This window comes from Cucurbita pepo, chromosome LG03 (assembly GCF_002806865.2).
Source record: "Cucurbita pepo subsp. pepo cultivar mu-cu-16 chromosome LG03, ASM280686v2, whole genome shotgun sequence".
NCBI classification, from domain to species: Eukaryota; Viridiplantae; Streptophyta; class Magnoliopsida; order Cucurbitales; family Cucurbitaceae; genus Cucurbita; species Cucurbita pepo.
This window is the reverse complement of record NC_036640.1, coordinates 13,104,009-13,130,243: the sequence shown is the minus strand read 5'-3', so window position 1 is coordinate 13,130,243 and position 26,235 is coordinate 13,104,009. Positions and strand designations below refer to the sequence as shown.

Genomic DNA, 26,235 nt, shown 5'->3' with positions numbered 1-26,235 from the left:
GATAAATTAGAAAATGAATTAAAAATATTTATGTTTTTTTTTTCTTATTGATAATTCAGAAGTTCCTATGTTTTTATTAATGGTGTCCTAGGTTTTAGGATTTTGAAACGTTTATCTAGGAATATAGTTGAAAATTTTCACACTAAGCTCCTCGTCGACGTGCTTTACTGTTATGACATTTTCAGTTTTTAGCCCCACTTTTGCACTAATAAGATAAGAAAGAAAGGACAAAGGTGTCCAAACGCTTTACTGCGTTTATATTGACAGCTTTATTGTATGTTATGACCTTCATGAAAATATTTGTCTTTGTATATCTGTCGGTTTAATCAAGGGCCAAGAAAGGGAACCAAGGCCAAATTAGTTAATCCTCCTCTTTCTTCTATGAGAATCCAAACTATTCCCATAAATATTATCCGATCAAACTCCACTTGAAACCGTGTGAAGAAGATTCTCCATAAATTTATATTTAGGGCACAAATGATTAGCTTAGTAGAATATTTGGTAATTAGAATTGATTTTTATTTATTTATTTATTTATTTATTATTATTATTTTCCCCTCTGTTTGCTTTATTATTCTTTTTTTTTTTTCTCCCTTTCTTGATACATATGTTGTCTTATTAGGGGAATTCTCGTAAAGTAGGATTGAGATGATTGGACAAACTTCTTTCACATTCCTAATTTTCTTTATTAGGTGATGCCTACCATGAAACATTCAACTAATCTGATGCCTACCCATTAGCCACCTTATAATTTTTCTAATCATCAAACCTGAAAGCTAATCTCTAGAATCATGCCTTTCTTTGAAGCTTTTTTTAAAATATTAAAATGAGAGAAGTCTTTTCAAGTTGCAAAAGAGATAATAAATTGAATTGGATTCTTGTGTTTTATTTGCTCAATTGAAAACGTTATTCATTTTTTTAATTGAAACTTCTAATTAGTCATTTGTAGCATACCTAATAACTTTAGATATAAATAATGTTAAGTTGACTTTAGTACAAAAATTATTAGATTTATATATTGTGATGTCCCACATTGGTTGGGAGGAGAACAAAACACTCTTAGCGTGTAGAAACCTTCCCCTAACAGACGTGCTTTAAAGCCTTGAGGGGAAGCTCGAAAAGAAAAGCCCAAAAAGGACAATATCTGCTAGCGGTGGATCTGGGTTATTACAAATGTATTAGAGCTAGACACCGGACGATGTGCTCGTTGTTCCCCAAAGGGGGGTAGACACGAGGCGGTGTGCCAGTAAGGACGCTGGTCCCAAAGGGGGGTGGATTTGGTGGTAGTCCCACATCGATTGGAGAAAGGGCCAGCGAGGACGCTGAGCCCCGAAGGGGGTTGAATTGTGATGTCCCACATTAGTTGGGGAGGAGAACAAAACACTCTTTATAAGAGTGGAAACAGAAACGCTTTTAAAGCCTTGAGGGGAGGCCCGATAGAAAAGGCTCAAAGAAGACAATATCTGCTAAACCGTGGATTTGGATTACATATATACAATAATTCTCTAATTTTCTATATAGAGAAAGTTGTATCCAAAATTACTATATAAAACCTTGTGTTTAAATAGTTTTTTTTAGAAAATCCATAATTTAAGACCTCGTAACTTTGGTCACATTTCAAACCTCGGGTAGAGTTGAAGCATTAGAAGGAAATTGGCAATTGATAGAGGATTAGGATTAGGGTTGTTTGTTCCTTTTTACTTTGAAAACAAGCCTTTCATTAGGGGTTAAATCTTCCTTTTAACTATTAAGAGAGCAATGAAAGAAAGAACAGAAATTAGTGAGGCATCCAATTGTGGGGCTTTTATGTATCCATAGCGTATGATAAGGAAATTTAACATTAGACAGGAAGTCTTCCTTTAGTTGACTAAACCCACAATCATCACTACATAATAAAGTGGAGTCCTATTCTTCTTGTTTTCTTGTTTTCTTGTTTTCTTTTTTTTGTATTAATAACCTTTTTATTGTCTTCTTTCTATTGATAGGTTGCGGCTAATATCAAAATCACTTCACTAATGGGGAACCCGATGCCTTGACGCAAGTGCCTACCCACCCACCCACCCACCCCACATCAAAAAGGTTAGCCTTCCTCGCTTCTATTCATCATATAAGCTTCATCATTATTCTCTGCTTCTGTCTGCATTTTCTCAATGGAATATTTTAGAATTTTATATGGTATTTGTTTTCCAAATTTTGTTGTTTTTCCTGTTTTTTTTTNTTTTTTTTTTTTTTTTTTTTTTTTTTTTTTTTCAAATTTGTGTCGGTCACAAAATGAAAACTCATGCTAGACAACTTCAGATAAGTTCTGATTCTTTAAAATTAGGCGAAAAATAAATTTGTTAAGTTATATCAATTTTAACCCTAAACTTAAACTTTAAATTTATCAACGTATCTCTAATAAATGAATTAAAATACATAAAATTATAGGTAGGATATGAAATTAATAAAATTTCTAGAGAAGGTTTTTATTCAACCATTGGTGAAATTTCTTTTTGTATAAAACTTTGTTTTGTTGAAATTTTGATGGTTTTTATTTAAATTAGTAGGTAAATTAACAAAATTTTATTCTAGAGTAAAATTGTAACAACTATTTTAGTTAGGATTCAATTTCAAACTTTAAAGTTGTCTCTGCTTAATCTTCATTTTTAATTATTTTCAAATAGGAAAGCTTTGAGAAAGGTCTATTTTGTTCATTATATTGTACTTAATAGTTTTCATCAAATTTTTTTAAGTTGTCTCTACCGGGCTGCTCTATTAAAAGAATTTAAAAATCGTCTATTTTGTTCTTATACTTTTAAAAGAGTATAAAAGATTCTTATATTAGCTAGGTTTTGGCGTTTAACTGTGTTAGCTCAATGCTACTTTGTTTAAAATTAGTGTTCGACACAATTATTGAATAATAGAGTTAGCTAAAGGAATCTATTGGACGAAATTCTGAAAGTCCAAAGCTTATAAATTGATCTGAAAAAATTTAAATACAATATTATATAGAAATAATTTTAAAATTTCAAAGAACCAAACATATAATTTAAAATATTAAGTAGGGTAACTCTATTGGTTAAGAAAAAGGGCTGAGCTTTTTTCTTTCTTTTTTTTTTTTTTTTTTTTTTTTTTTTTATTTTTTTTATTTTTTATTTTTATCATAAGGGAATAACGATGACGAGAGTTATTTAATATGAATTATTTGAAGCCGGAGTGTCGGCTGCAGTGACATAATTGTTGTCTTGCTTGGTATAAAAAAAGCTAAAAGCTTAATTTATTTATTCATTTATTTAAGAATAGAAAAAAGAGAGAGAAATTAAGGAAAAAAAACACTGTTTAATGCTTCCATTGTACCTAACATGACACAACTAACGAACTAATAAAACGCTAGAGACGTATGCTTTGGTTTGAATGGCTAATCATTTTCTTCCCTGCTTTATTATATTTATGTAATTAATTATATTGGAAAATATGAAACAATTATTAAATGTCATTTCTTGATTGTCCCATCGTCATTGAGATTTTTTCTTTTTTAAAAAAAAATTGTTGGGGGAGATGATGGAATATTGGAATTTGTGGCTTTTTTTTTTCTTTTTTTTTTTCGGGGTCATTTTATTAGGAGTTAATAAAGAAAAATCAGTAATAAATATGTAAGTTCCCTTTGAAGAAGGGAACCAAACAATTATTGTAGGAGCGTAGAAACTTTTCCTTAGGAGACTCGTTTTAAAAATCTTGAGAAAGCTCTGAAAAAAAAGTCAAAAGTGGATAATATCTGCTAGTAATGGGTTTGAGCTATTACAAATTGTATCAAAACTAGACATCAGACAATGTGCCAGCGAAGATGCTGAGCCATCTCGAAAATATCTCCCTAGTAGACACGTTTTGAAAGCCTTGATGGGAAATCAAAAAAACCAAAAAAAAAGAGTATCTAAAAAAGCCTTTAGGGAAAGTTGAGAAAGTCCAAAGAGGACAATAATGGTTAGGAGAGATAAATTAAAATTTTGAGAACCTTTTTTTAAGATAATATTTTAATCGATTTACCTTAAAATTCATGAAGATAATGGGTAATATACACCTTAAGCAATTAAGCTCGGAAACAGTAAATAAAGGATATAGATAGAAGTAATTTCTCTTTTGTAAAAAAAAAAGTTACCGAACATTGTCATAATTTTCCCATTTTTCACTTTTGTTGGGATTCCTTATCTTCTATGGGAAGGAAGCAACAAGTTAAGAGAAGCATTGCCTCTTTGTTGGCATGCAAATTACTCTCTTTCTTGTTGGTGTTTGGGGTGGGGGGCCCTCTTGTCTTTTTGTTATTATTATTATTATTCCCGTTAAGCTCTCTCTAGTTGGTGTTTGGGTTAATTATTGTGGTTTCTTTTCTTAATTAAACAATTAAATTTTTTTTTATAAAAGTTTGATATGAATCAATTTAAAAGGTCAATAATAATAATAATAATAATAATTTTTTATATTAAAAAAATTGAGGATGGAGGCAAGGTATATATGAGCAAGGCATGTAATTATTATTGAGAANTATATGAGCAAGGCATGTAATTATTATTGAGAAAGGTATTTTTATTAATTTGAATTTATTATTATTATTATTATTATTTATTACTTATTTATTTTATTGAGGAGAGATGTAGTAAAATAATACATATAATAAAAATAAAAATTGGCTTCAAATTCAACCATCCCATTGCTTCCTCTTCACTAAATTCAATAAATCATTAACATAAAAGTCAATTTTCATACTTCTTTTTTCGTTTTTCTTTTGTCTTTTCAACCATCCTTAATTGTCCACCCACCAACATTCATCTTTTCAACATGTTTTTTAAGGAAAATTATTAAAATTGCTTCAAATCAAACATGTTTTGTTTTCAATTTTGTACGATCAAGTTTTCAAAAATGAAATTGCATTGTATTGTTTGTATAATCATCATATTCTCGTGTTATCTTTCATTTGGATGTGACATTACATCATTCATATGCTCTTTTTTTATTTGAGCATTACAATTTTAAATATAAATACACGTGATATCTATAAGCTTAATTTTATTCTTATGCACAAATTTTCTAATTTATTTTAAGGTCAAATTTTAGGTCACAATTTTGTTACATAAAATATGAAATAAGTACATCTCATCAGTTTGACCCCTTTTTTTGGAATATTATGCCACGTCACCATATGGTCATGCTCATTATTTTCTTCTTTTATTATTTTTTCATAATGCTTTTTTATATTAAAAAATACTTATAAAGAAATAAATTTTAACATATATTNAAAAAAAAAAAAAAAAAAAAAAAAAAAAAAAAAAAAAAAAAAAAAAGAACTGAGCTTTTTCATGCCAGTAATTAATTACTCATTGAATTTTTTTAATATATAGCAATTTAGTTACCAAGTTTTTTAAATTTTAAATTGAATAATAATTTGTAATAATTTTTTATTTATTGTAGTTATTTTTATATTTTTATTGTAGCAACTTATTATTTATAATTTATAAACAAAATTTTATCAGTTACGATTTATTAAATCTTAATAATATTTTTTCACCATAGGAAAAAAAATATTTCTTGCACTTTTTATTTAACTAAAACTATATATATATATGAACAAAACATCACTTTCTTTCTTTTTTTCTTTTTTTTTTTTTAAATTACAAAATATCACTTTCAAGCATACCTGTTTTTTTAAAATAGTTTTAGTATTTATAAAAACATTCTAAAACCTATTATCTAAATAATTAAGGGTTTTATTTTGTGTAAATTATTTTGTGACGTTGGAGTATGTGAGAATTAGAATAGCTTGCAATTAAAATTAATATTTGTCAGTCAATGATTATGAAATTAATTACATTCTAACTAATTTTAGAAAATACAGAATAAGTAGAATTATATATTAAAAATACAAATTTAGAAGATAATCAGTAAAAAAAATCAATTAATAATTGATTTGCTAAAATTCCATTTTCATTAAAGAAATACATAAAATCTAAAATCGTGGGTTTATGAAAAAAGAAAATAATAAATAAATAAAATCGTGGGGGATAGTAAGAAGAAGAAGATATTAATATTAATAATATTATTATTATTATTAATAAGGAATTAGACTGTAATATGTCAAGTCAGAAGCCCAAGCTATCCATTTGTCCAGATCTTCGCTGCAATGGCTTCTAGAGAGAGAGAAGAGAGAGAAGAGAGAGAAATGGCTATGGCGATGAGGTGAGCTGAGCTTGATTATGTATCTGAACGTGGCAATGGCGGCCTTAACTTTTCTTCCATAGAAAGCTCGCTAGCTGTGGGTGGTGGGCCCTCCTTTTCCAACCTCAATTCTCACCTATTCCTTCTGCTTTCACCCAACACCATCCATCACCACTTCTTTTTCTTTCTCTTTCTTTCTTTTTCTCTCTTTCACTTCACCATTGTCAATTTTTCCTCTTCTTCTTGTTTCCTCTTTTTTTTTTTCTTCCGCGTCTTTAATGGCGGCCAATATGCGAATTCTACGCGTGAAGATAAAGGGTCGGTGGTAGATTAGCATCTGCTCCTCTTTTTGGTTGGTTGTCAACAGAGATGGCTACATTTTGAAAGTCTTGCTGTTGTTTTTGTTCTTCGTGCCGTCTGTGGAATTGCTGAAATTTTTGGACATGGAGAGAGCGGGGTGGGGGTGTTCGTTTTAAAGTGGAGTGTGATGTTTTTTGGACTTTGTGTGTTGGATTTGGAAGAACTTTTGGCCTCGAGTGAATTTGGTTTGATTTCGAGCAATTTCAGTTCGATTTGGAGAGTATAATCGTTTTTCAGAAAATTTTGTGAAGGACTTTGAATCAGTTCGAGATAGAGAACGATTTGTGAACTGTGGTGCCTTTGATCGAACTGAAGCAGAAATCGTGAAATTGTTACTGAATCAGAGAATTTGGATTTTAATGCTTTTGATCGACCTCTGATGAGAAGAAATTGAGGAAAAACCATCATGAACCATTTGCAACCATGATTTCTTTACTTTGGAGGAGATAATGGTCCCTCAGTTGTCTTTTCTTTCAAGTTAACTCCGAATCTCTCGATATCATAAGATTGTGCTGAATTTCTGAGCACGTTATAACGCTCGGATTTGATACCTTGCCATCTCAAGAAGTTGTGATTGAATTTTGGCTGTGTTTCTCCCGATTGATCATCTGGATTCCATGCCTGTTCTTCGCCACTCTGGATTTCCAAGCGCCTGTCCTCGAGGTTAGCTTGTCGGTGAATTTCTCGGGAAAAGGAAAGCCAGAAATTCTTTAGCCAGTCATTTCTAAGTTGTTTTCTTCTTCTTCATTCTTGTCGTCAGAGTTCGTGCAGCCATGTTAGAGAATTAAATCTTGGACGGATTCTTCTAAGAAAATGGCGAAGAAGTCCAAAAGAGTGACGGTTCGTTACGAGAAGGATCAGTCAGGCTGTATGTGGGGTTTGATTAGTTTATTTGATTTCCGCCATGGCCGCGCCTCCAGAAAGCTATTAGCCGACAAGAAGCGTCCGAACAGGCAAACTGCTGGTAAGAATGCAATTTTTTACACAGATTTTTCGTAGATCGAAAGATTTTTGGTCTGTATTTGAGTTTAATTTCCTCAACTTCTGATCTGCAAGTTCTTGTTCATCAGTTATTTTTTTTGTTCTTGGTCGAAAATTGCAAAAAAAAAAGAACACTCATAACCTATGAGAATTGTTGCAAGCACCAGAAACTTTCAGTTTGAACAACCAACCGCTGGACTTACGAATTCATTGCAATTAAACTCTATTGCTATAGCTTTGCTAGTGGTTGAGTTGAATTGTAATAATTTCCCAAGTTTGTAAGTAGAACTGCAATAATTTTAATAATTTGGAGGCGCTCTAGGGTTTAGGGTTTAGGGTTTAATAATTGTGACAACTCGAAACTAAAGGAGTTATAATGATAAGAGCTTAATTGCTATCATAAGTTTAGGTTGATTGCTTAAATTAAACCTTATACAGTGTCACTTGGTTCTGAATCTTCTCTTATCTGTTCTTCTTCAGGTACTGAAAATTCAAGAAATAAGTTTGAGGTTTTAGCTAATTTGGATGAAGATTTGGTAAGTTTTCCCCATGTTCATCATTTTCTGGCAGAGTGGATGAATGGTTTATGTTCTAATTGATTGGACATTGTGCACATTTCAGGACAGTGAAGAACGTAAGACATTGGACATTGGAAAGCCTAGCGTGAAGAAACTCATAGAGGAGGAGATGTTCAATGAGCAGGGCTCGAGGAGGATCGAGTGCGACCACTCGGGCCACGTAAAGATGACTGACCCGAAAATGGCAAAGAAATGTCGCAAGAAAAGCTGTGACGTTGATGCCGATTCCCTTAATGCTGCTGAGTTTTTGAAGGATCAAAGTGTTAATAATCTTCCTGTTGATGTGATGCTGAAGGAGATTTACAGTCAAATCCATCGGAAGAGCACGAGTGAAGTGAAATTCGACCCGGATGACAAAGCAGATGCGCAATCAAATGGGTACCTTGCTGATTTAGAACAAAAAGTGGTTGATGCTATTAAGGAATATTTAGGCCAGAAGTTCAATATTGGGAAAGATTTCGCTGAAATTCACAAAGCTCAACACTCCAGAGAGATCATGGATGCACTTCAGATTCCCCATTCGGATGACGAGCTGTTTCTAGAACTCGCACAAAACCCGAACTCTGTGTTGCTAAAGTACATTAGGAATTTGCATGATTTGTCATTAGAAAAAGTTGAGGAACCCAAGGCACACAAGTTCAGTGAAGTTAAGCAGTCTGAGGAACTTGTTGATACTAAGCAACGTCTATTTTTCAGGCGAAAGGTCAAGCATCGGGGTAGGAAGTTATCAAAAGGGAACGAAAATTCTGACGCGTCGAGTAAAATTGTAATCCTGAAGCCAGGGGCGAAAGTTTTGGTGAATTCTGAGGCTGGCAGCATTCCTCCATCAGCCCAACATTCTACTGCTAACGATAAAAGGGAAGTGCTTACTGAGAGGGTTAGTTCTAACTTTTTTCTTGCCGAAATCAAGAGGAGGTTTAAATATGCTATGGGAAAAGATCACCATGAACTCTCTGCTAACGGTTCGGATAGATTTCCCCGTGGTCATCGCTCTTCGAGGGAGAGTGAAAAGGGTGTTGTTAAGGAAAATGGTGCAAGAAACTCTTCTAGTAAGAACCACTTTTTTATTGAAAGAATTGCCAGGCCTTCCACTGATGGCACGAGAGGAGAGAAGCCTGGAAAACTCAAAAGCTTGGAAATAAATCAAGATTTGGGAAATGTTTATAACGATAGAAGGAGCCCATCTAATATATATGTGGAGGCGAAGAAACATCTTTCTGAGAAGCTTAGCAGTGGGGATGAAAGTGTAGATTTTTTAAGGGGACGTGTTCCGAAGACCCTTGGACGGATTCTTTCTCTTCCTGAATATAACTTTTCTCCCATTAATAGTCCTAAGAGGGACTGCAAGCTCAGCCCTGTAACTTCAGAGAAGAGAATTTCTGCCAATAGTAGACTTTTAAACGTTAATGAAATCATGCCATCCTTCGAAGCTGAAAGTGACGATACCCCGATCAGTCAAGGAAAATCTCCATCGTGCATTTCCGATGATACCCCAAACACTGTTCAGCCTCGAAGTGATGATAACCATAATATCAACAGTGATTTAGTTAATCAAAGTTTAAGGGAAGAAGCTGTGAGTTCTAGTACTAATGGGATGGTTTCTGAAGGTATGTATCTCTGAATGGTCCAATTCATGATCTAAATGTTAATTGGTTTGGAAATCATTTAGTTTTGTTTATTAATCATTCGTGTTCAATAATATACTTGCAGGTGATATTGAGATTCTAAAAGTTAATCAAATTGCAGTCCATGAGGAGAGAAGTTCTTTGGAGGCTTCCTCTGACTCAAGTGAATCTTCTCTTTTGATAGAGGATCAGAATGGCAAAATGCCCGATGCTTGCGATGATAGAAGCGTTTCTGGTGCTCCCTCTGACCCTATTGCCTCTTCCCCTATCAGAGAAGAACACAATGATGACACTCGAGATGTGCGTGAAAACGAACTTCCAATAAGCTTGCCTCAAGTAATATATCTTCTAAATCTTTGTCTTTATATCTCTCACTATCTCTCTTGCTATTAAAGTCTGTAATCTATGACTATAAGATGAATTAGTATATGGTACATGCCAAGATGAATTAAGCCTGCTTCTGGTTTACAAAATATGATAAATGGCAAGTTTTTCCAAAATTTGATGCTCATATGTGTTCTAGAAGCAGTAGTACTGCTCAATATCTTGTGAACCTCTGTGTTTATTGAAGCGTTTTGCTTAAATTGTTTCTTCTGTTTAGGATTTTTCTGAAGAAAATCAATTGCCTTTATCGGCATCTGCATTCCCTTCTGGCTCGTCGACTCCTGGAAAGGCTGATGGAGATTTAGAGGCTGTTCCAGATGTTCCAGAGCGACCGAGCCCTGTTTCAGTTCTTGAGCCACTATTTGTAGACGATAGCACGAGCCCCGTGCATGCCATGTCCCTGCCTGGTAATAACTAAGAACAGCTACGGAGTTTATCTGTGTATTTTGTGTTTCATTTTTATCTATTTCAGTAGTAAGTCAAGGTATTGATGATAGTAATTACCCTGGCTAATATCAGTTTATTGTATCAGCAGGGTTACCAGTAGAACCAGTGCATATCGAATTTGAAGATTGTGAACCTGCAGAGACCGAAAAAGCTAACATCCCGAAATCGTCGAAGGGAGATAAGGATGTGATTTTTGACTATGTAAAGAGAGTGTTGTCAGCCTCAGGCCTTACCTGGAACCAAATCTGTGTGAGGTGGCTTTCTTCAGAACAGCTTCTCGACTTGTTACTAGTCGACGAGGTAGAGCTTTTCCCGAACCAGCTATGCTCTGACCACAAGCTCCTCTTTGACTGTATTAATGAAGTACTTGCTGATGTCTGTCAAAGCTACCCCCCGTGGTTCTCGTTTGTAAAACCCTGTTTACGCTCGGAATATCTTGTTGAGGTTTGTGAAGGAGTATATTGGCATCTTCTTCCGTTGCCACAGCCTCTTACATTGGACCACCTTGTCACGAAGGACATGAGCAGAACCCGAACATGGATGAACCTTCATTCCGATGCTGAAACTATTGGTACCGAGACGTGTGAAGCCATATTCGAAGATTTGGTGAACGATACGATATTAAGCTGCGTATGTGATAGTTCGGAATCCAATGATACCTTGTGCATGGAGAATGAAAATGTGAGTGTTGACTTATAAAGAATTGCAAATATTGAACTTGGGAGGACCCCTTTTGATGAACTATAATATGACTGAGCTGTTGCTAACTTGGTCTCCTGAGATCGGTGTAGATATCGACCACAATCTTACTAGTTCCATAGCCATGGCGTCGTTGAAGGCGTCGTTTCTGGCCTTCCCCCGCTCACTCTAGTCGTCAAACTAACGCCTTCAACGGAGAAGGTTTAAGAGTTCAGTCGTCACAAAAACACAGAGTCTAGTCCTTCACATCCGATATCGACTTTGAATCGGGTGTGAGGTTTGCATAGTCGCGATATTGGAGGTGGCAGCCTCCCTTGTAGATCTTGTAGAGTTTGGTGTGTTGTATTGGTCGAGGAAATCGATATCGATATCGCGTGGTTTGATTCATTGATTTGTTTTGTTTTGTTATCTTTTCGGGTCACTTGTTAGTGTCTTTTACCTGCTGTGGTTGCAAAGCTTATGACAAACTGCGAATTTTTGTCTGTGTGATTGGCTTGTTTTTCTTATAAACATGTAATAAAGGGCGTTCCCCCCTACTGACCCCATGCACTGAAGAAGAAATGTAATACTTTAGCTTACAACTCTTTTTTTTAATTAAATTTACGTTATTTTAGTACAACAAACGTGGGGTGTGACGTTTTCTTGAGCTCCCGTCTTCAAAGAAATAATACATGTCGATTACTGTCGAGCTATGCTCGTGTTGATAATTTTACACTGTCATTATGCAAAATGTTGTGGTCAACACCAAAAACATTAAATTTGCTTAACACGGTAAGTCTACTTCATTTAAAAACATGCATATCGAATCTTGCATACCTTTATTGAATTATGAAATAGGTTTATATCGGCGTGACCTTGCAGGTAATGAACGACATATCAATGCACTTATTATTACTATTAGCTCGTACAAGCATGTATTGCATTTAAGTACTCGAGCTACTTACTCATTCGCCTATACAACTCAACTTCTTTCTTTAGGGATTCCACTTTCAGGTGCGGGACTTCGAGTTACAACAGTCCTAGGGTATTTGTTCGGTGAGAGCGCCTAGCATCTAGTACAGGAAGAAGTTAGGAAGCTTCTGCTATCTTTTTTTTCCATTTGACAATTGGCATAAGACGTTAAGCAAAGCTATCGGCCTTCCTTTCGCTAACACGTTGTTCACCTCTGAGCACATCCGTTTTCTTGCTCGTAACCGTTTCTACTACTAAAATAGAAACCAAACTCAACTAAGCTAATAAATGCTAGTCAATATTAGATTTCTTACCAATAAAGCTAACCCGTCTTTCATCGCAACTTACTCGTAACATCGTGCATTGAATGCCTCGTTCATTTTTTTTATTATTTGTAAAAACTATGGTTTCCCAAATTTTCTAATTATAATTTTATTTTAAAACATTTTATTTGCTAAAATAACATAAAAGATTATCATTTTACCCTAAAAAGAAACTTTGCCAAACACAAATCTGTTGTTACTACAAAATGTCATTTTAGATCAGCCGATTGAATAAAATAATAAAATAATAATAAATAAAAAAATGTCAAAAGATGGAATCTTGTGGCCCAATATTTTGGGATATTTGCAAAATAGCCCCAGTCCCCATGGTTGAATGACTTCGAAAGTGGGCATTTTAGCATGAAGATTTAACGAAAGTGGATATAGATAGACTAATAAATAAATAAATATTAATTTTATTTTCTTATTAATTACCAGATCACCCCCACTCTTTCCATTATTCCATCACAGGGAGTAACAGAGGCACCGTCGTCGTCGTCATCAGCGTTAAGCTGAAGAGTCAAAGCCCTCAAGCCCCGAGACCCTTCTTCTCCCTTCCGGAATTCCGCCATTTTTGTGCTCTCGAAACTGTACGCAAGCTTTTCCTTTTTTATTTTTATTATTAATTTTTTTTTTTTCGTTTTGACATCCCTTCATGGCTCTCAAATCTCGCTCAGTTGCGTCCTCCAAGTGAAATCCCAATATTGTATGTTTCCATTCTGGTTTCTGCAGGTCTCCCTTTTCGTTTGCGTTTTTTGAATCGCACAGACAACCTTTGCTCTATTCACTCCCGGAGGAACCGGCTTGCTGTGTCGAACCTGGGATCAGGTTTTTCGCTAAACCCTAGTTTCTGTTTGGGCGTATTTATTTCGAATTTGTGTTATTTGATTTGATTCGGCTACGTGCTCGGTGTGTTTTATATGATTTTGAAATTTAGTTCAGATCATGCATCTTTTCCCTTGAAATTTAGGGTTTATAGTAGTTATTTCTGCACTGTTTATCAGCTTAGTTTTGTTTCATCTATTTGAGTCTAGTATTCAATGTTTATTATTACGGAGGTTCTAGGAGCTGATTATAGCTTCCCGGGGTTTGCCAACAAACTTCAATGTGTAGGCATCATCTTAGCTCGTACTTTAACAGAGTGTGTTGCTTTCAAGCCTTAACGTATCACGCTCACCACATTACTCTATTCAGTCTTGGTTCTCGTATGTTATATCAGCATTGTCACTCTACGACTTATTCTGGATTAAAATTTAAACTGCAAACTTATGAACTCCAAATTTAGATGGATGTGATGTAGTTTGTAAACTTTGACAAGGTATGTTAAATCCTGCAAATTCAGGTCGTATTTCAACGTTAAACGTAATTGAGCTGTGGAAACTTGAATGTCAATGTGATAATTTTTGACAAAATATGTAAAAATTTGAAACCAGACTTGTAGCACATTGAAATGTGCAATCGAGCAAGCAGACCTTTTATACCTAAAATTGTATGCAAAGAATATTTGATTCCTTGGACTCAACTTTATATATAGTGGATAATATCTTCCATCACCAAACATGCATCTTAAGTTTTTTGCTATAGATTGAATTGAACTTGACTGGCATATGAATTACTCTGCTGAACCTGTATGACTGCATTCGTGGCAGGATCTTTCACATTTTCTTCAGCCTTTTCAAATTTCAATAGAACCAAAGATATTCCTGGAACATGTCTTTAAGCTTAGGTTTTTTGTTCTTGATTGAACTTGACTGGCTTTTGAACTACTCGGTTGAATTTGTATGGCTGTAGAATTTGCAACAAGATCCTACACTCTTTCTTCCCTCAATAGAACTAAGTTACAGGCACACAATTTGAATATGGTCTGTTTGACACAGCTTTATACAGCCGACCAATGCTGACGGAAGTATGCAGTTGATGGTTGGGAGAAATGCAAAGGTATCATCCTGCCAGCTGCACTAGTGCAGTTAATAATAGTGCAATAGTTGGGCCCTCAGCAAGGGATACTGTCCGAGCTGATTCTTCTTCATTGCCAGGCAATTTTCCCTTAAACTCCAGGTATGGAGGTTTATAGGTTCTATGAAGCTGGGGTTCATTTTTTCTTGGCCAATAATGATTCCATGACATTTTTTTATATGTTCTTCCTGTAACCTCTCTCTCTCTCTCTCTCTCTCTCTCTTTTTTGTTTTCGTTCTCTGCATGGTTTGATTACAATTTATTTTTAATGCATTTTATAGTTAAGAGTTTTTTACTCTTATCAATTTGCTACTTTGTTAACTGCAGTTTCATGGGTCGAGATACATATGTTCTTTAGGGAAAACTGCAAAATTTCCATTTTAAGTTCAACTATTCGGCTAATTACGATGTTCTCTTCAAATTTATTTTAATTTGATCTATTATACCTTCAAGGCTTTAAGCCTCTGTAGTTGTCATGAGCTAAGCCATGTTGTTAGAACTATTAGCTTTCCTGTCAGATATATTATGAGAATTATAAAACCCAATTGATAGGTTCATGCTCAAACTAGTTAATGAGGAAGAGATTCAATAGGTAAAATTAATATTAACAATATTCTTAATTATGACTAACTTAGTGGTTTAATTTAATTAATGGATAGATTTAATGAACTTACTAAAACAGAGTAATTAGTATTTCTTAGTTAAGATTACTAAGTAGGTTTCATTAAAAATTAATTAGTTTATTAATAATTTTAACCAATTGCAAGATGTGAGAGAGAGAAAAAAAAATAAAGAAAACAAGGTAATGAGAATAGGGGCATATTCTTTCATTAAGTATTTTTTTGGACTATGCCTTTGTTTATTATTATTATTATTTTTCTAATTTGGTAATNATATCGTAATTCACATCAGATCGTATCAGTTTTCATTATTGAATGCCTTTTTTGGAGAACTTGATGCATAATGTTTTTTTTTCTTGCATATCGGGGTTGAAATTTGAACATTTGGTCTTGTGGTTGAGGGCATATGTCATAATTAGTTGAGCTATATTCTATTCAAGTGGGCATTTAATAGTATAATTGATCAAACTAAAAGGAGTGTATTGCAACTACCTTAATAAGTTTTGGGTAGCGTTTGAAATTCTCCCTTATTTTATTGATGAGAGCAATTTATTGTTTACCATCTTCCTCCTGTGACAAAATTGTGGGGCAATACTGAATGGTGGTTCATTGTTTGTTGCGTACAAGATTATAAGCAATCAATGGTGTTAGTAGTATGCCTTGCTTGCTGTTCAATTTTTCTATTTTTGGGAGATGCTGATTTGCCTATTCTTCTTTTTCACACTGAATTTATCTCTCCCGAAATCGAATGAATAGTTCTTGATTTGCAGGCGGCCAGCCCCACTTACACCGTACAAGTTGAAGTGTGAGAAGGAGGCTTTAAATAACCGGTATCACTTTGCAATATCGTACTTGTTTTTTTCACTTTGCAATATCGTATTTTCCTTCTATCGTACTTTTTTTTTCCATGCCAATACTTTGGAAGTTCATTTTACTGAATACTTGTGCAATCTGATTTACATCATTGGTTGGATGCAATTTAATTGATTTTTTTTTTTTTTAAATTTATAGAAATTTTGGGGTGCTGGATTTTATCAATTTTCATTTCTTATTTCCTGGGTAGTGTTTTCTATTTCTCACACAATGGTTTGTTCTCTTTCAATCTAGGCTAGGACCTCCCGACTTTCTCCCTCAATCGCCAAACTGTCCCGAGGAGAACCTCACCAGAGAATATGCACAGTCGGGATACAGAGAGACTGTTGAAGGACTTGAGGTGCATCTTTCTTGTCAGCAGCTTTAGGGCTGAACTTTTGATTTGAGTTTGTGTATTCATAAATTTTTTCTTGTTTGGTTAAGTTTAATGAATATAAACAATTTGATTAAACACACATCTTGGGGGTTCTAATGCTCTTCAGTATGTTTCTTCTCTTCCCAAACACAAATAAGTTTGCAATTTCCATTGGATGAACAGTATTGACTATCCCAACTAATTACGCCTGCCCGTTCTATTAAGTGTCTGTTTGACTTATGTTATGACAGTATAATCAATTTCACTTTCTCCTTTTCTGAAAAAAAAAAAAACAAAAAAATCTAATTCATCATAACCTTTTTGTTTGTTGTAAATTTTGTTTCTTGTAAAAAAAGATTATACAATTTATTTGTCTTTGTTGAGTGTGTCAGGAGTCCAGAGAGATCTTGCTGACTCAGGTTCCAGCCTTCTCTAAGCAACTTGTCATCAAGTGCAAAGACGTATGTTACCTGAATCAATAGCTACCAAAATTTCCCTCGTATTGTATACTGAAAATTTTATTACTGTCTATCATTTTAATCCATATGCCTTTTAAGGTGACCAATTGGTCAGTTGTGTAATAAGAAGCCTATTTCTCTTCTTTGCAGGCTACAAGAAAACGTCTGAGGGCCATAAATGATTCACGTGCTCAGAAGCGGAAGGTGAAGCTTTCTTCCTTGTTCATGATTTTGTATTGATTTTCATAACATCCATTTCTTAATCTCTTTTAAAATTTTCCTTTTGTTATTACATGACAGGCTGGTCAAGTTTATGGCATTCCCCTATCTGTTTCTTTGTTAACAAAGCCTGGCATCTTTCCCGAACAAAGACCTTGTAGTGAAGATTTTCGGAGAAAGTGGATTGAGGTACTCTCCCCTTCTGCATACAGGGAAAGAAAGGGATACTGAAAATTGGGTTCATCTACCGACTTTCCTAATGTCTAGAGTAACAATTTTACAAATTTTCATGTATGACTTTGTTCACCTTTTCTGGGAAGTGTCTTTTGGTGAACTCTGGTTGGTGTATAGTTGTGATAGCATGCAGGAAGGGAGTATTTTCTGGGGAGAGAGAGAGAGGGAGAGATTATTAGAAGAAAATTAACATGATAAAAGTAGGGGGTGTGTGAAAGTAAAAGGAATTTCCATTTTCTAATTTGGTATACTTCAACCGGGTGCACTCTATGTTGATAAATCAAATTTACCGTAATTTATCTATTTCATCTTTTGGGTTAAGTAGTGTTTTAACTTAGTATTATAATAGGATGTCTTGTGTTCAAACTCTTGTATTGCCATTTCCCCTTCCTAATTAATATTCGTAGTTACTTGTTGGGCCTTGTTTTCCAAACCATTTAGTCGAAGTTATTATCAGCCAAACATTCTCCAAAAATGGACCGTAACGGAACACAATTTTTTGGCTGCTACTTAGTATCGACAAGAATTGTTACTCGAAAAATGTATTAAAGATCCACAGGCCATGTGGCAAGGGCAGTTTAGAAATCAAATTTTCAGTAAACTATTTAACTTTTGGGTTTAGTGGCGTTTTGATAATCCTCAAGCTCAGCTACTTCTTTCTTAACTTGATACATTATCTCCTCTTGATGCAGGGTTTGTCACAACAGCATAAACGTTTGCGGTCTTTGACAGATAATGTTCCTCATGGGTATAGGAAAAGGGCTCTTTTTGAAGTTCTCATTAGGAATAATGTCCCGTTGCTGAGAGCAACTTGGTTCATCAAAATTACTTATCTTAATCAGGTGAATGTGCTTGAACTTTGTAAGGTTAATAGAAACCATTTCAACTATTTTGAACGTACCAGTTTATGGTTGTACATTCCAGGTGCGCCCTAATTCTGCTAGTATTTCATGTGGAGCATTTGACAAAGCACAGTTGACCCGCACAGAATTTTGGACCAAAGATGTGGTTGACTATTTGGAATGCCTTGTGGAGGAATTTTTTTCAAGAAGCAATTCTCATTTGACTCCACCAGACAAAGACCGCCCTCAACAAATGTTTTCTGTTGGGTTTTCACATACAAAGGGAGATCCTCCATCAGAGACTGCTGATGGTGAAGAGCCCTCTTTACATTTCAAATGGTGGTATGTTGTCAGGCTCTTGCAATGGCATCAAGCTGAAGGGCTTCTGCTTCCCTCTCTCATTGTCGATTGGGTGCTGGGACAATTAGAGGTGTTAACTCCTAAAACTACTAGAGAAGATTTTGGAGATATCTTGAGTATATAGTTTATCTCTCAATGGATTTATTTTGCTATTTGTTTTCTCAGGAAAATGATGTTCTTGAGATTTTGGAGTTGCTGCTGCCAATTATATATGGGGTTCTAAATACAATTGTCCTATCTCAGACCTATGTACGCACTCTTGTCAGAATTTCTGTTCGGTTTATTCGAGATTCTTTTCCTGGTGGGTCAGATCTAGTAGATAATTCAAGGAGAGCATACACAACATCTGCTTTGGTGGAGATGCTTCGCTATTTAGTTCTGGCTGTGCCTGACACATTTGTTGCTTTGGATTGCTTCCCGTTTCCACCTTGTATTGTATCACATACAGTTAATGATGGGAATTTTGGCTCAAAGGCACCTGAGGATGCGGCAAAAGTGAGATATACTTCAGCAGAGATTGCCAGTCCATTCAGAAGCAAGAGTATTGATTTTCAGTATCAATCCTCAGCTTTTGATAATGTTGTTTCATCAATACAGAAATGTGCAGACAATCTTGCAAAGGCAGTAAGTCCTAAATTCCCAATTTGCAGTGTGGCTAAAGCTGTGCGTGCATTGGATAAGTCTCTACTACATGGAGATATTGGGGTAGCTTATAAGTATCTTTTTGAAGACTGCTGTAACGGATCCATTTATGAAGGTTGGTTTGAAGAAGTAAGTCCATGTTTAAGGATGTCATTGAAATGGATCCAGACTGTCAATGTGGCATTTGCTTGTTCAGTGTTTTTCCTATGTGAGTGGGCAACATGTGACTACAGGGATTTTTGGGGTGCTGCCCCTCGTGACATAAAGTTCACCGGTGGAAAAGATTTTTCTCAGGTTTATATTGCCACTAGACTTCTGAAAAAGAAAGCCAGAGATCTAGAAAGTTTATCTGGACTTAGATATGAAAACTCAAGTGTACTCAATTCCACTATTGTTAAGGGTCCCAACCATCAGAACAGTTTGTTTGGTAGGAAACCAGTTGGACATTTATTTGAACCTAAAAGTAGGTTAAAAAGGTTGGGTGGTACTGGTTCTCTTGACTTGTTTGAAAGTCCAGGTCCTTTACATGATATTCTGGTTTGTTGGATTGATCAACATGAAGTGCAAAAAGGAGAAGGTTTTAAGCGTGTTCAGCTTCTCATAGTGGAACTTGTACGTGCTGGTATATTTTATCCCCATTCATATGTAAGGCAGCTAATAGTTAGTGGAATTATGGATTCCAATGGACCAGCAGTTGATTCAGATAAAAGGAGGAGACACCAACAAATGTTGAAGCATTTACCTGGAAGTCTGATGCATGCCACCCTGGATGATGGGAAAATCGCCCAAGGAAAACAACTTGTAGAGGTTATTAATGTTTATTCCAAAGAACGTCGTCTGGTACTTCATGGGGCTGTATGTGAACAACAGAGTGATATTGGTAGTGCAAATGTATCATACAATCAAAAACGAAAAATTTGTCCAACCTCTGATAAGGTTTCTAGTTCTGTAACTTCTGTTAATCAATTGAAACCTATTCAGTCATTTTCCAGTACAAGCTCTACTAGAAGTGTAAAAAGTGAAGTTGACATTGAAGAGCTGAAAGAAGCCATCTCATTGCTTTTGCGGTTTCCAAACAGTTCTTCACTTCCCATAGACACTAGTCTAGATGATACATCAGGGGCCGGTAAAAAGTCTTTTGTGTCAGTATATGGAAAAATCGATATTGCAGAAGCAGCACATGGGTGTGAAGATTGTAGAAGAGCCAAAAAACAGAAAGTAAGTGATGAAAGGAACCTGTACCTTCATGTGTCTTCACCAATTCCATCAGATGATGAAGATATGTGGTGGGTGAAGAAGGGGCCTAAATCCTCAGAAACATTGAAGGTTGATCCACCTTTAAAGACAACAAAGCCAGTTTCTAAGGGAAGACGCAAGACACAAAGTCTTGCTCATCTAGCTGCATCTAGAATTGAAGGTAGTCAGGGTGCATCAACGAGTCATGTATGTGACAATAAGGTAGCCTGTCCTCACCATAGATCTGGAATTGAAGGTGGTGCTACCAGAGGAGTAGATGGTGGCAAATTAGACCTTGGTGGAGATATAGTTTCTATTGGGAAAAGTATAAAACGATTTCGACTTACAGAGAAGCGAGCAATTTCTAGTTGGTTGATGACTGTTGTTAAGCAGGTTATTGAGGAGTCTGAAAAACCTATCCCAAAAGCTGGACAATTTGGTCGGTCTTTAACGGCTGTTGATGATAGGAATACTATACGTTGGAAGCTTGGAGAGGACCAGCTTTCATCCATATTGTATTTATCAGATGTATGTAATGATTTTGTTTCAGGGGTCAAATTTCTCCTCTGGTTGCTGCCAAAAGTCCTAATTAGTTCAAATTCTACAATCAACAACCGGAGGAACATTCTAGTTTTACCAAAGAATATTGAAAATCAAGTGTGTGAAGTGGGTGAGGCATATGTATTATCTTCTCTCCAAAGGTGCACTATCTTTCATGCCTAATGAGTAATGTCCATTATATTTTCAGCGATGATGGAATTGTTGGTGCATTAGACTACAATATTCATTATTGTCCCATTGCATCATGCCATATATTTCTTAGTTACCGTTAATTTGAGTGCATTTTGTTTGATCTCCTTGGCCTTATTCTCTCTGCCTTTTCTTCCTTTGATTTCTGGAAACCTATTTTTTAATACCATCTTTATTCTTCTTGCTAATCATTATACATCGTGTAGATATGACTACCATAGTAACTGGAAAACAGAATGAAGGTGAAGTTATCACTGTTATTTTAATCTTGAGAGTCTTGTTTCCAACCTGCAATTACCTCTGATTTGCTGACTAAGCGTGGAGTTTAGAAGAAAAATTAAAAAAAAGAATTGTTTCTGTCAACATTTTCCAGTTTGTATTTCTGTTATATGCATTTAAATTGATAAATGCCCATAAATATTCTATGTAGTTTTACTTGTTTCATAACCTACTTCTGCTGTGATTCTTTATTGTTTGAACGTCTATATGTCTGCATTATTCTAAAATGTCTAGGGTGTTTAGTTTTCCTTTATGTTAAGGAATATAGGAGCTATTCCTGTTTTTGTGTGTTTTTTCATGGAGGTGCTTTATCAGATATTATAACTTTCTATTTATCTCATCGTCTCTTACCATTTTACTTGCAGATATGAGAATATACTTGTCGCAGCTGATCTTATGTCAGAAGCACTGTCATCCATAACACATCGTGCTATGGCTATTGTGGCTTCAAATGGCCGTATTTCAGGCTCTGCAGTGGTAGCTTATGCTCGTTATCTGTTGAAAAAGTATAGCAGCATGCCTAGTGTCATTGAATGGGAGAAGAGTTTTAAGGCCACCTGTGACAAAAGACTAATTGCTGAACTTGATCCAGGGAGTACATTGGAAGGAGAGATGGGGCTTCCACTTGGAGTTCCTGCAGGTGTGGAGGATCTTGATGATTTCTTTAGGCAAAAGATTGGGAGTGGTCGACTCTCTAGGGTTGGAATGAGTATGCGAGAGTTGGTTGGGCGACATGTTGATGATGCTTTCCACTATTTGTTTGGAAAAGATAGGAAAGTCTTTAGTGGTGGTGTGCCAAAGGTTCTTGCCACAGAGAAATCAGACGAGGGATACCAGATAGCTCAAAAAATAATCACAGGATTAATGGAATGCATCAGGCATACCGGTGGTGCTGCACAGGAAGGCGATCCATCCTTGGTGTCTTCTGCTGTTTCAGCTATTGTTGGTAATCTGGGTTCAACTGTGTCTAAGATGCCTGATTTTATAGTTGGAGGTGGCTCAAATTTTCCATCCGCTTCTGGTTCATTGGACTTTGCCAGACGCATTTTATGCATTCATATTACCTGCCTATGCCTACTCAAGGAAGCTCTAGGAGAGCGTCAAAGCCGTGTATTTGAGATTGCTCTTGCAACAGAAGCCTTTTCTGCACTTGCTGGAGTTTATCCTCCTGGGAAGACATCAAGGTCTCAGTTTCAATCATTAGCAGATCCCCATGATTCTAACACTCATGTCTTTGGTGATAACTCAAAAGTAATGGTTGGTAGAGCTACAAAAGTTGCAGCAGCTATTTCTGCACTTGTCATTGGGGCAGTTATTCAGGGGGTTTGTAGTCTGGAACGGCTTGTAACACTCTTAAGGTTAAAAGAGGGGTTAGATTTTATTCAATTTGTTAGGGCTACTAGGCCAAATGCAAATGGCAACACCCGTACAATTGGAATGCACAAGATTGAAAGCTCCATTGAGGATTATGTGCATTGGTTTAGATTGCTTGTTGGAAATTGCAGAACTGTGTTTGATGGGTTGATTGTTGAGCTACTAGGTGAGCCATCTATTGTGGCACTTTTTAGAATGCAACGGTTGCTTCCACTTAGCTTGGTCTTACCTCCTGCCTATTCTATATTCTCATTTGTAGCATGGGGCCCTTTTATCTTGAATTCTGTTGTTACAGCTCGTGAAGATGTGAATCAACTGTGCCAATCTTTAACAATTGCAATTGGCGATATTGTAAGACATTTTCCATTCCGAGATGTCTGTTTAAGGGACAGTCAGGGATTCTATAACCATTTGATGGTAGATACCAGCGATGTTGAATTTGCTTCTATACTGGAGTTAAATGGTTCTGATATCCCCTTGAAGTCCATGGCCTTTGTTCCTCTACGTGCAAGGCTTTTCTTGAATGCTATTATTGATTGTAAGTTGCCAAGTTCTATGTATAATCAAGATGTTGGAAGTAGGATTTCAGGAATTGGTGATGGTAAGGGTCAGTATTCTGAGAGAAAAATGAAGCTTCTGGACAGGCTTGTGCATGTTTTGGATACCTTACAACCTGCTAAGTTCCATTGGCAGTGGGTGGAACTTAGGCTTCTTTTGAACGAACAAGCCATTATTGAGAAACTTGAGACACTTGAGACACGAGATATGTCTTTAGCCGATGCTGTTCGTTTGCCTTCGCCAAGTCCTGAAAAAGTTGCTGCTTCTGATAATGAGAAGAATTTTATTGAGATTATCCTAACAAGGTTGTTGGTCAGGCCAGATGCTGCATCTCTTTTTTCAGATGTGATTCATCTCCTTGGCCGTTCTCTTGAAGATTCAATGTTGTTGCAGACGAAATGGTTTCTAGGAGGTCAAGATGTCCTATTTGGAAGGAAATCAATTCGACAGAGGCTAACTAATATTGCTGAGAGTAAAGGTTTATCAACTAAAACCATGTTTTGGAAGCCTTGGGGTTGGTGTCTTTCTGGCTCGGATACTTCCTATCTTGAAGAAGGAGAGGTTGTCGAAGAAGGCACTGACTCTAGAAAGTATAGCCAAAAGTCTGTCCAAATGCTTGACGATGAAGTCTTGCATTCCAGTCAGCAGTTTGTGACTGAGAGGGCTCTTATTGAATTAGTTCTTCCATGCATAGATCAAAGCTCTGAAGAATCACGCAACACCTTTGCTAACGATTTAATTAAGCAGTTGAATAATATTGAGCTACAAATAAACTCAGTTACTTCAGGGACAAGTAAACAAACAGGACCTGTGCCCTCAGGGATTGAGGGCCCTGTAAGCAAAGGAAGTAGTCGCAAAATGAAAGGTGGCAGTCCAGGACTGGCTAGACGATTAGCTGCCTCAACAGATTCTCCTCTACCCTCCCCTGCAGCTTTGCGAGCATCAATGTCATTGCGTTTACAATTATTATTGAGATTACTTCCTGTCATCCTCGAAGATAGGTAAATTTAGAATTGATGTACGCGCGCACACACACACATGCCCACATTTGCTTTCAAGAGGAGGATGGCTTGTGAGAACGGTGTTCCACTGCTATCTATCTTTGATAGTTCCATTTCCATTTTATGCTTATTTTTTGTTTGAAATGTATGACTGATTTGTTAACATTAAATATTGTTTACATTTGTCTTTGAAATTCTTTTCTTGGTTGCTGCTTCTTTGTGGTTCTTCATGGTTTACTAGAGTCTGCAGCATTGATTTCATTCCAAGTTCTCCAGCGTCCAAATTACATTTTAGTTTTTCTCAAATTTTGTTCCTTTTTCAGGGAGCCATCAGGACGGAACATGAGGCATATGCTTGCCTCTGTTATCCTTCGTCTTCTTGGAAATCGAATGGTTCATGAGGATGCAAACCTTACCTTTTGTCCCACCCACAGTTCGATGGTAAAGAAGGAAGTAGAGTCACCTTCCGAAGCTTCATATTCTGTATTTGCAGATTTACCAGGTGAAAGTCTTTTTGCTAGGATGTTATTGGTTCTACATGGGCTTTTGAGCAGTTGCCAGCCAAGTTGGCTAGGTGTGAAGACTGCTGCAAAGTCGACCAATGAAACAAGCAAGGACTCTAGTGCTCTTGTTCGTGAACTGGCTGAAAGTTTACAGGTTAGCCCTTAAGTAACGTTATTCTTCAATCTTCTTAACTTCACAAATAATTTTTTACCCTCCATAACACACAAACAGAAGAAGATTGTTGTGAAATATTGTCAGCTTACTAGGTTTCTGTATCGACACGCTAGATCAATCTTTTGACTGTTGGAATGAAACATGGACCTACTTATTTCTAATATTGAAGAACCTCTTGCATTTTGTTTCTGTTGAGAGAGGGAAAAGGAGCGTGATGTTTTAGTTGTCTACTAGCCCCACGATATCTAGCATTAGTTGATCTCTTCTGGATTCTATGTGAAAAAGTAGAGCCTATACCAAAGCCAAAAAAAAATCACTAGGGATGCTTTTCATTTTACCCACTTGATGGTGAAGGAAATCTAATGTCGTACTTATGAGTTTTGAATTAATTTATTGACACAGAATGAATTGCACGTTATGCAACTACCTGATATGATTAGATGGCGCATCCAAGCCGCAATGCCAATTCCACTTCCTCCTGGTCGATGCTTTTTATCTTACCAGCCACCAACAATATCCCTTTCTGCCCTTTCTTCATTTCAATCCAGCCCTTCCACACACGGGATTGGTTCTGGAAATAGTAGCAGCATGCCTCAAGGGAGCAAGATGTCATCGCCCCGAGTTGTTCCTAGCGCACCTGGAAAGTCAAAATCTTTGCCACCACAGCAGGATTACGATACAGAAATTGACCCTTGGTTGCTTCTAGAAGATGGTGCTGGATCAAGTCAATCTTCCTGCAATGCTGCTGTAATCGGCGGTAGTGAACATGCAAATTTCCGAGCATCATACTGGCTAAAAGGGGCAGTTCGGGTGAGACGAACAGATTTGACATACATCGGCGCAATGGATGACGACAGCTAATCTTTGATTTACTTATCTTTTTGTTTTATCTGGAGCTAGCATTCCCCACCTCAGCAGGTAAGTTTTTGCTCCCCTTTATTGCCCATGAATGGCATCAAGATGGTAACCTTGTGCTCATTTGAAGATGAAAAAGTGATCTGTTGAGACGGTGAAATTTTTTATGGGGTGTTGGGACCATCCTGGAGGTAAATTTAAACAAAAAAATGATGCTCCCACACCATCCATGCTACAGTGTGTCGGCCTAGCTTGGATTCTAACCCTTCAATTGACCTCCATTCGTAACTGCAGGGCGCGGTTCGGAGGCTTCTTGTATATATAGAGATTAATTGTTTCACTTCACTGATTTATCCCAATGAGAAAAATCATAATGTGATCTGTTAGTTGCATACCCCCATTACTCCCCCC

At 36.2% G+C, this 26,235-nt stretch overlaps 3 protein-coding genes across 7 annotated transcripts in view; all 3 read left to right on the top strand.

The window, feature by feature from the left end:
* Positions 1–2,070, top strand: part of LOC111789926 (protein PAIR1-like) — a 10,041-nt gene extending 7,971 nt beyond the window's left edge. For both annotated transcript variants that reach the window (XM_023670652.1, XM_023670651.1), the window contains exon 13: positions 1,986–2,070. The gene's annotated coding sequence lies outside the window, so the exon portion shown is untranslated. The remainder of the gene's footprint in view (positions 1–1,985) is intronic.
* A 4,035-nt stretch (positions 2,071–6,105) lies between these two features.
* On the top strand, positions 6,106–11,838 carry LOC111790065. 3 transcript variants are annotated; one of them, XM_023670857.1, is made up of 7 exons: positions 6,107–7,209; positions 7,307–7,510; positions 8,008–8,063; positions 8,149–9,712; positions 9,816–10,066; positions 10,332–10,521; positions 10,647–11,838. In XM_023670857.1, exons 2-7 carry the CDS (start codon positions 7,360–7,362, stop codon positions 11,258–11,260), a joined length of 2,826 nt encoding a protein of 941 aa, XP_023526625.1. In that variant the 5' UTR covers positions 6,107–7,209; positions 7,307–7,359; the 3' UTR covers positions 11,261–11,838. The 3 variants fall into 3 exon arrangements, with proteins under 3 accessions (XP_023526626.1, XP_023526625.1, XP_023526624.1); XM_023670858.1 differs by having other exon boundaries at positions 6,106–7,510; positions 10,650–11,838; XM_023670856.1 differs by having other exon boundaries at positions 6,107–7,510.
* Positions 11,839–12,969: 1,131 nt separating this feature from the next.
* LOC111791646 (mediator of RNA polymerase II transcription subunit 12-like) lies at positions 12,970–26,229 on the top strand. Of its 2 annotated transcripts, none has more exons than XM_023673052.1 (14): positions 12,970–13,124; positions 13,267–13,362; positions 14,422–14,592; positions 15,881–15,940; positions 16,218–16,323; positions 16,731–16,799; positions 16,947–17,000; positions 17,097–17,204; positions 17,942–18,091; positions 18,174–18,521; positions 18,617–21,030; positions 21,724–24,291; positions 24,615–24,948; positions 25,372–26,229. In XM_023673052.1, the coding sequence occupies exons 3-14, from the start codon at positions 14,465–14,467 to the stop codon at positions 25,828–25,830; spliced, it is 6,798 nt and encodes a 2,265-aa protein (XP_023528820.1). In that variant the 5' UTR covers positions 12,970–13,124; positions 13,267–13,362; positions 14,422–14,464; the 3' UTR covers positions 25,831–26,229. The 2 variants fall into 2 exon arrangements, with proteins under 2 accessions (XP_023528820.1, XP_023528819.1); XM_023673051.1 differs by having other exon boundaries at positions 12,971–13,124; positions 14,412–14,592.
* Positions 26,230–26,235: the final 6 nt, after the last annotated feature.